Below are 9,586 nucleotides of genomic sequence, written 5' to 3' on the forward strand. Positions count from 1 at the left end.
GCTCAGGAGTTCCTGCTTTCATGTTTGGATTAGGGCTGGGGGTTTGGTAAATCCTTCAACTTACTAGAAGTAATGGAATGCCTGCTGAGACTCTGTGGGTCTGACAGAACACACCTTCACTCATTTCTGTGTTTTGACCCTCCTCAAAGTAGACGAGAAACCGGAGCTGAGAGAGGCATCAGACGCCTCCCCCAGGCCCCGGGTCATTGGGCAGCAGTCTTGATAGGGATACAAATGTAACTCAGTGTCAGCCTCACCTTCCGTGCGGCTGCAGGAAGTGATTCACGTCTAAGCAGTGAAGCATCCCCTGGCTTTTAACAGGAGCTGTTAGAGGGGCTGCTGTTTGAACAAGGAGCTTCATCTTCCTGAAGCCAGCAGTCACAAAGCCGTAAACACCACGCCGGCCAACTCTATTGCCAGGATCGTGGTGGCCTGATGTTAATATTAAACATCTCCAGCAAGGCAGAGAGCTCTGCAGCCCAGCCACAGAGTAAAAATAAATAAAAATAAAGAGAAAACCCTGCTAAAAGCAATGAGATGATTTGTCGTCTTTCCTTTGTGAGGCCATTTGTCTTCTCTCACATCAAATCTGTTATAAAACAGTCAAACTGTGAAAGTGGAAGTCATCCCAGGAACATGGAATATTAATGCACAGGAGAGGAGGCGACGTCTCTTTTGTCGAGAGCTCCCCCCTCCTCTTTTTCGCAAGTCCACCAAGGTAAATTATTTTTCTTTAAAAGAATTTGAGAGACTTGAAGCTAGTGGTAGGGATGATGGAAGTTTCAAGTCTTTTTCTTCCTCGTTTAAGTGGAGTGAATCTGTAACTGACTTGAGAACGAGGAGGGAGTGCACGTGGGGAGAAAACCTTTACAGATTTACCCCTCGCTCCTTCTCACCTCTCCTTCCCTTCCCCAGCCTTTCGGTTCCTTTGTTTGGGGCCTGAACCTGCGTCTTTGAGCATTTATAAATCTTGAGTCTGTCTGATCTTTAGGAGACAGGCCAGAGGCCACATGTCACCATCTGTAATTTAAAGCTGTAGGGCTAAAAGCATTTGCAGAGGTTTGAAGGACCTAGTTCTGACCTGACCAAAAGAGCGAATTGGAACAGACCTTCTCGAGTCTCCTTCAAGCATTGGGGAGGATGGCGATGAGAGCAGAGTGCCAGGTAAAATTTATGGCCACAGTTTGCTGGGAGCCTGGCTAGTTGCCTGGACCACTTAGAAACGTGTCATGTACTGCCACCTAGCGGCAGATTCGGGTAGCTGCGGGTGGCTGTTTTGGAGCTCAGGAAGGGTTCAGACAGGTTCTGATGGGAAATTTGCTTTGTATCCGGATTTAGGTAATTAGTGATGGGTGAGGGCATTCTCTCAGTCACTGTTACTTTGCTGACTTGATCCTGTTAAGAAATAAGTCCTCGGTAAGAGAAGGTTGCCTTCTTCTCTTTTCACCTTTCTTTATCTTTTGTGTATTATTTTTTGCTATGAAACTGTGCTGGCTTTTCAGAAAAGAAGCCTGTGGTTGACTTTTTGTTGCTGGGGATGTTGGGAGGCGAGCGAGGGAGAGAAATGCTGACGTTTCAGCTGTGTTCAGGAATTCCGAGTTTTCTACTCTCAAGATTTTTTTATGTCATTGTGACGAAACGACGCTCCCTTCTGACAAGATGTACACCTGTCTCTGGGCTTGCATTGCTTTCCTCACAGTTCAGGCTTGTTGAGGGACGAAGTCCTGGAGCCCTCTGCCTCGGATCCTGCTGGCTGGGTCGATATAGTTCCCTGTTTAGGTCACAGAAACACTTCTCAGAAATCTTTCTCTCGCCTGTAAAGCCTCTGATACAGAGTAGAATGGATTTGGGTCAGAGGATGCAGAAGGAACGGAAGATGAAGGAAGGTGCTGTTTTGTCCCTGGTGTTTTGGGGAACAGACCCCAAAGCAGCCAGATGGTTGGGGGTAGGTGAGGAGAACCCCTTGGTTTGGTGTCATTAGTATGTGCCAGGCGATCACTGGCAGGATAACTTGCTCAGGTGGCATTTGCCCTGGGCATCCTGGCAGGCAGAATAGAGAGCGCAGAAGCTTTGCGAGGACAGGGACAGTGTGCCGTGAACACGGTGGGGGGGGGTGCCGAGAACACAGGAGGGTGTGCTGAGAACACGGGAGGAGGCTGCTTGAGATGCCCAGCGCGGGCGCGGATGGCCTGCGGGCTGTTACGTCGGGTCTTGGCAAACCGGGGCTGGAGGGGTGGCTCGGGCTCAGCCAGGCCGGCAGGAGAACTCCACCTTTGCCATAGCAGGAACGGAGGGAACGGTTTCTTTTCGCCCAGAGAACAGGTGTAACTGGGAGAGGACGGCAGTAGTGCTGGGCGGGGAAAGCAGCTCCTGGCCTGGTGGTGGGGTCACAGTGGGAGGAAGGGCGTTCCCGCATCTCTCCGAGGGGAGTGGGTTGTCCTAGACAGGATTCACCTTCCCAGTTCAGCCTCTGCTGTGTCATTCGTGTCTCTGTAATTCTATAAAACCTAACAGAGCAAATAGGCATTCAGATGTGTTTTGTGAATTTTTCATACCTTTGTGTTATACTGTCTAATACGTGTGTATGAGCTTCCCCAGCACTAATAAGTAAGTTGTTTACGAAACACAAACATGAAAAAGCATGCATCAGGGACATCACCAATAATTTTTTAAAGCACGTCTGTCATCAGCAACCACGGTGGTCAGGGAGTTTCTGTTCTGGCTGTGTCTTACTGACTCAACAAGGATTCGGGTTTGATGGAGGTTCTGCTGGACCCGAGCGCTGTAGGAACTGGAGCTCTTAGTCTTACTTTCCTTTGTGCGTTTCGTCATCCTCGGATCCTTAAATGTCCGTGTGAGGCATCAAGTCCGCAGAAGCCCCTTCTGTGCTCAGCACGAGGCCCTTGGGTGTGTGGGGAGGGGAGCGCGCGCTCTGGGATGCGCCTGGTATGTTTAGGGAGACATCCCCTTCTCCCCGTGAAGCAACTAATGAACAACCTCAAATTAATCAAGGGCGAATTATGTGTATAGTGTTAATCAGGAAGCAGCGATGTCGTCCCCACTGGAAGATGGGCTCAGAACCCCTGTGTATAATAATGCTTGCTCAGAGGCTGTGATGTACTTTTGGAGGCAGTGCAGGTTTTTAGGGAGCGGCAGCCTTGCTGCTTTCTCTCCACTGCCTGCCTGCCTTTGGCTACAGGGACAGGAGGGCACAGCTCAGGGGTGTCCAGGCTGGAGTCAGAGGGGTGCAGTGCTGTGTCCCAGGGCACAGCCGGCACAGTCTGTCAATATCCCAAAGGCTGCAAACTCCTGACCTGGCCAAGTGCAAGCCCCACAGATCATCTGCAAGTTTCATGGGTTCCTTTGTACCATTTGCCCGGATGACTGCGTGGAAGACACTGGTCTGTGTTGGTGAGGAGCGCTCGCGTGGAGCTGAAGGGAGGGCTGCAGGTGCTCGTGGCTGGGCGGCACCATAACACGCGTCCACCTCCGTTTCATTCGGGGCTGGAAAACTGACCCGCCACTCAAGCGATAGCATCTCACAGCAGGCCAGACTGTGCATACTTAAGTCTCTTCAGAAGAATCACATAATGAATAAGCTGAATCCTAGTCCCCACCCCACCACACACACACACACACGTTCTGTCTTTATGGAAAATGGCTGCTAATCCATGATCATTTTTTTCCCAGAAACAGGTTTTATGATAATATAGTAAAAATATTAAATTAGAAAATGCCTCACTAAGGGTTATAAAACCTTACTACACTAGAGATAGGTAATTATCCCCTCTACAGCCTAAATGACAGTTTAAAAGAAATAAAAATGTTAGTGCTCATTACTTGCTTTTGTAGGTTGCAATAAAGGGTAAGTTAAATTTTAATTCAAGGAAGAGCCCCTGCCATCGACCTTCTACCTTAGGTCCAAGTCCTGTTAATTACTCTGTAGGTTCTTCTGCATGATACCAGCATGAACACGTTTTCTTCAATGGACATTCCCACTGGCCATTGAGGCCGAGAGCATGGGGGAGGGGCAACAAATGAGGGGAAAGCACTTGAGCTCAGTGATTCAAATCTTAATTCTTAATGTGATAGGGAGCAGAAATTATGTATTAAAAAAAAAAAACAAGTTCATTATGCATAGCCTTAAGGGGACCTCAAGTATTAAACCATACACTTAAGCTGGAGAATGGGATGGAGACAAGGTTAACCTGAAGGATTGATGGTTTAGCTTCTCTGCGTGGCTAAATCCCGGTTAGGAAAGATGCTGCAGGGGAAACGTTCTGTGCGGCAGGAGGCAGTCTGACCCTGCGTCCCAGTCCCAGGATGGCTTTTCGTTACCTAGTTCTATTTTTAGTTTTGTTTTCCTTGGGGTGGATAAGGGCTGTGGGTGTGCCCTGTTTCTTTTCAGGCGCCTTTACCTCCCCCTGAGCATTGGCACCAGCTCTCACACCTTCTGGGCTTGGGACACAGCTCAGGACGCCCTCTGCCTCGGTTTCCTCCTGGGGCACCGCAGAGGTCTCCCGAAGGGAAAGGAGGCACAGGGCTTTCAGGATCAATTTCCAGCTCTTTCCTGAAGTGGCTCTGCCTGAGAGCGCGCCTGTCCCCGGGCCAGAGCTGCAGGTCCTTCTTCCGCCTCGCCTTCCACAGTGGGCCCCTCCTTGCTCCAGTGTGGGGCATTGCCCTGAACGGGACCAGTCAGAATGTTGGCGCAGGGACTGAGAGCTGCCCTGGTCGAGGACTGGGGACCAGATCCCTGCGGGCCAGGTGGCTCCCAGGCCTTTATTCTCAACCAAACTGCAGGAGAACCTAATTGAGTTGTCAGCTGTAGGTCATTAAAACTAATTTCTGGTGGTAGATTACTATGTGATTTTTTTTTCTTTTTTGGCATATAATTCAGAAGGAATTAAAAGAATTGAGTGTCATTACTATAACAGAAGTCTCCATTCCCGTTCCTGCTTGTTTATGTGACAGGGTTTCTCAGCATTCATGTCTCCAAAAACTAAAAAATAGGAATAGAATCGATGCTGAACCCTCTTTCATTCTAGCAATAGATAATCATCCATGGAATGAGGGAACGGAGGGAAAGGTTGCACCCGTATCATTAAGAGATACAGTTCCAGTAATGTTTATGTGTATTAAATTTTTACCAAAGTTATAATACATTTTGTTGTTATTGTATGTACCCAGTTGTACCCTGATAATAATTGTAGTGATAACACAATTCAGAAGGAATATTTTTAATTACTTAGAACCTTATGGTCCCAAGAAATTAAAACATTTTTGCTTCAACTTTTAAAATTTCAAACAAAAAGTGTTTCAATTTGCATACTTGTTTTTGTGGCCAAGAAGTATGATAGGGTGATCAATAAAAGACTTTCAAGCATAAAACAATTATATCAGGACAAAAATCTGTAGGGAAAAATCATAGAAATAGAAGTTTGAAAAGAAAAAGATGCTGTAAAATTTCCAACTTAAAGAGTTTGTTTAATGTGTTGTTTAAATGAACTATGATGAGTATCAAATCAGTATGGCAAATAGGTCCCATTGGGTATATTACAGAAGGGATGTGAGGGTTTTATTTTAAAAGTTAGTATTCACAGAGGGGGAGGGTATAGCTCAAGTGGTAGAGCACGTGCTTAGCATGCACAGGGTCCTGGGTTCAATCCCCAGTACCTCCTCCAAATAAATAAATAAATCTAATTACCCACCCAACCCCTGCCAAAAAAAAAAGTATTCACAGTATTCTGGTAATTATATCCTTGGTGCCTATTAAATCCATCAAGAAGAATTTTATATGTCAACTTAAAAATGTATGCAGGGGCTGCATGATTTTGTGAAGTTCTGTTAGGGGATATACACCGGCTCGAGGACCGGGGCCCCAGGCCCCACTCGTGGCCTTGGTTTTCCCAGCTCTGCCCCAAGCAGAGCCTCTGCAGGGAAAGAGAAGGGCAGGGGCCACGCTGAGCAGCTGAAGTCCAGGGTCTTCATCCTGGTGGTGCTCTTGGACCCCAGGAGGGTCTGCTTTGTCCAACTCTAGAATCTCCAGAGTTGAGGCTGAGGGGAGTGGCAGGGGGAGGAGACGGGAACAGGAAAGTCAGTGAGGAGGCTGTCGCCACGTTCTTGGTGAGAGATGGTGAGATCTGAAATCATGGTGGAGGTGGAGGAGCAGCGGGGTGGAGACACTTTGAAGGTAAAACGGTCACTGATTGGTGGTAGTGGGTGAGGAGGACTCAGAGTTGAAATTACTTGGGGATTTTTAGATTGGAATAATCCCCTGCTCGTATTTTCTCTCTTTCTGTAAAAATATTTTAAGAGCCCAGACCACTCAGCTTTCCAGGTTGCTTTGCCATGAACAGCTGCATATGCTTGTCAGCTTTGCCCACCTGAGTGTGAAATGATGTTCTATCAAAACATGGGTTTCAGCACTTCGCTCTCTGCTCCTGACACGTGAACCCCGCTGCGGACAGTAACTGCTGCCTTGGCCCCGGCGCTTTGCTGATACTGCCGCGCTGAGAGGAAGCATTTGCTCAGGGTAATGACCAGGGCAGGTGCCGGTGCCGGTGAGCTCTTCGAGGCTGGAAAGGGGCTGTTTGTGAAAGGCTAAATAGCGCTGTGCTTTGCTCCCCTCTCATCAGCTGTTGCAGCCTTAAAGTCGTACCGTCCGCTTTGTCACGGCGACTCTCCTAATGCCGTTTAATTTCTTTGTGGAAAGGGCTAGAGAGACCTGTACTCACTGGCAAGTAGGCAGGCCGCCGCGTGATAAACTGACGCCTGGGCAGGGCAAGGCTGTCCTTTCTGTGATGGAGCTGACGATTCGAAGCCACTGCCTTTGGAAGGGAGGCTGCCTGCCTCTCATTTGCATTTGGTCCGAAGCTGCCTTCCACCTTTGAACGCGCTCATCTGGGGCCAGCTGAGGGCGCGAGCCGGGCGGTGTGTACAGCACAGGAACAAAAGAGACGCATCCTTTGTCTGCAGGCCCCGGGGGCTGGTGGGTAGTTCAGGGTGAGGGGCCAGCAAATTCCAGCAATAAAATTCCTGTAATAAGATGGGAGCCCCCCTGTGTTCTGGCCACACTTGCCCTGCCTGCCCTGTGGCCCCCAGCAGGTGAGGTTTAGTTACATTCTTGGCTTCTGTGGTTCCTTCGTTAACACTTTTCCTTTCTCTAAGTTATCATATGCTATTCCTATTGCTGGATTTTCTAAGTATAGTACCTCTGTCTGTGCCCACCACTATAGGGAGTCATTTCAAAAACAGGCTGGTAAGTTTTGGTGTTGAAGTCTGGCTGGACCAAAAGTAGCTTTGCTGATGAGGACTCTCAGATAACGAGAGCACTTCAAAAAGCCTGTTTTCTTAACAAGGACAGACGGCAGGCTGTGTTTTATGGTTGGATCTTGAAAACATAAAACAGAGTGGGCACAGCTTTGTCCCGTGGTCGTTTACTTGCTGGCCCATGACCTTCACCCGTGTGCGCCCACCCTCCTCCCCTGAGGCCAGCGGCTGGACTTCGGCACCGAGCCGGCCGTGGTCCCTGCCTCCCCGGTGGGTTTGACCTGCTTGGACCCTCATGGCTCCTCACATCTCTCTCCATCCTGGGAGGGGTTCTGGAGCCACCGGCTCGGCGCTAGGCAGGCCTCCCCGGCCCCGACAGGTGACTTTGGCCGGGGGTGGCAGAAGCAGGGTGGGAAGTGATCTGCTTCATTTCCAGGGACCCAAGACCCTGGCATGTTCGGATTTTTTTAGCGGCAAACCCAACTTCAGAAATAAATCAGCCAATCGAATTTTTCATTAGATGGAGAATGAGGGAAGGGCCGGGTGTGGGGAAGAGCCTGGCTGCCTGAGCAGCTGCACGTGTGCTCGTAATTGGGCTCTTGTTGCTGGGCCATTTTCACTGTTTCTCAAGTACTGCCGAGTCCAAGAAAATGTATGAAAACCGAATTATATCCCTTACATCCCGTGTCTGATTGAATCCTCCTCATCGTGTGGCAGCCTCATACATCCTATTAAAATATTCAATCTTGTTTTCTTACTTGAAGAGCCTGTCTGTAAAGGGCAAACTTATAGAAAACTCGTTCCCCGGAGACAGGGTATCCAGCCACGCCGGACTATTTACATATTTTACTGTTTGATTGGCTGCTTCTCGGTTTCTCCCTTCCTTTGTATTTGTGAACAAGAGCCGTGGGATGCATTTTTAATTATGTGGCTGTGTTTTCAATCGAAGAAGCAGATTGGGGTATTTCCCAGCTTCTCGGTTCTTTTTTAACCTTGAAAAGTTAACCCAACGTGTTTGTTTTGCTTGCTTTCCAGGACAGAGTTGTATCGGTCTCTTTTTGGCCAACTCAACCCTCCCGACGAAGGCCACAGGGATTGACGGCGCCCACCTCTCTTGCGATGGACGAGGCCTTGAGGCCGGGCCTCCGCACATCCAGCCCCAGACGGAGGAACCCACGGGCTGGGTGTGGAGCGGATCGGGAAGTCCCGGGAAGGTGTGCTGTTCGGAACACAGGCCGGATCGGTGCCAGGAAGCCTGGAGTCCAGTGTCTGTGTCCCCAGCGCTTCGTGTGCAGAGGGCTCGCCCCCTACGGCCTTTCACCACCACAAATAAAGAGTGTTTTTATTGTCGCCACTGGCAGCACACGTGATCTGTTGAGCAGCCCCGAGTGAGTGATTTAGCGCTCCAGCAGAGTGACACGTTCTTTGAGAGTTTTCGTTTTTTCCCCAGCCGCATGGCCTGCTCTCATAATACAAAACTTCATGGAAGGGAATAATTCTGGGCAGGTGCTGCTTTCTGGTTGGGTAATGTTCAGCAGTTGATCGTGGCTCCAAGGAGCAGGGGATCCCCCCAGGCCCGTCAGCTGTGCCCCCGAGACTTTGTACCTTGGAGGCATTTGCCTGTTACTAAACGCACATCTCTGACTTCTCTTTTGTTTCCTCTTTTCCCCCATGAAGATGCTTCCAGAGTCCTTTTCCATTCTCACCATTCCTAAATCACTTTATTGAGATTAGCTCTGGTGTAAATCTAGCAGGAGGAAATGATTCACTTGTTTTTCATCCAAAGGTCAAAAGCTGGAAATTAAAGCCCCATAAGGGGGATTTATTGGCCTGCTGTGGTCAGTGTGCAGGGGAGGTGATCTTGCATAAGTAATGTGTGTGCGCCTGCCCATGAGGCTGACCGTCTCCTGGGTCCTTTGCCCAAATCTTCATGCAGAGCTATGGGGTGACAGAAATGCTGTGTCCAGGCAACTGAGTGCAGTTGTAGTTAATAACCAGTCGTCATTTTTAAAGTCAGGTTTTGATAGTGTTTTAAAGTGTCAAAATCAAGTCACAGGTTTTGGGGCCCAGGAATCCCACGTATCATTGAGTAGGTATCTGGACTGGAGGCTGGGCTCCAGGTGACGTGAGTCCTGAGTGTCATCAGCATCACAGTTCAGCATTAGCGCCCAAGTGTCTGCGGGGCTCCGGGTGGGCAAATGAGGGGAGCAGCATGTTCCATCTCACACTGATTGCACCTTGGTGCTCGGTGACTTGTTTCTCTTGTCTTGGAAGTTACCTCTTGGGCTTGACTGTCAGGGAAACGTTTACTTTTCAT

At 49.1% G+C, this 9,586-nt stretch overlaps 1 protein-coding gene across 1 annotated transcript in view; it reads left to right on the forward strand.

Annotated features, from left to right (window-relative positions):
* Positions 1-8,619, forward strand: part of AATF (apoptosis antagonizing transcription factor) — a 92,161-nt gene extending 83,542 nt beyond the window's left edge. Inside the window, exon 12 of the mRNA XM_010990481.3 lies at positions 8,305-8,619. Coding sequence (XP_010988783.1) covers positions 8,305-8,368 — 64 coding nt within the window. The 3' untranslated portion in view covers positions 8,369-8,619. The remainder of the gene's footprint in view (positions 1-8,304) is intronic.
* Positions 8,620-9,586: the final 967 nt, after the last annotated feature.

This window comes from Camelus dromedarius, chromosome 16 (genome assembly GCF_036321535.1).
Source record: "Camelus dromedarius isolate mCamDro1 chromosome 16, mCamDro1.pat, whole genome shotgun sequence".
Lineage (NCBI taxonomy): Eukaryota > Metazoa > Chordata > Mammalia > Artiodactyla > Camelidae > Camelus > Camelus dromedarius.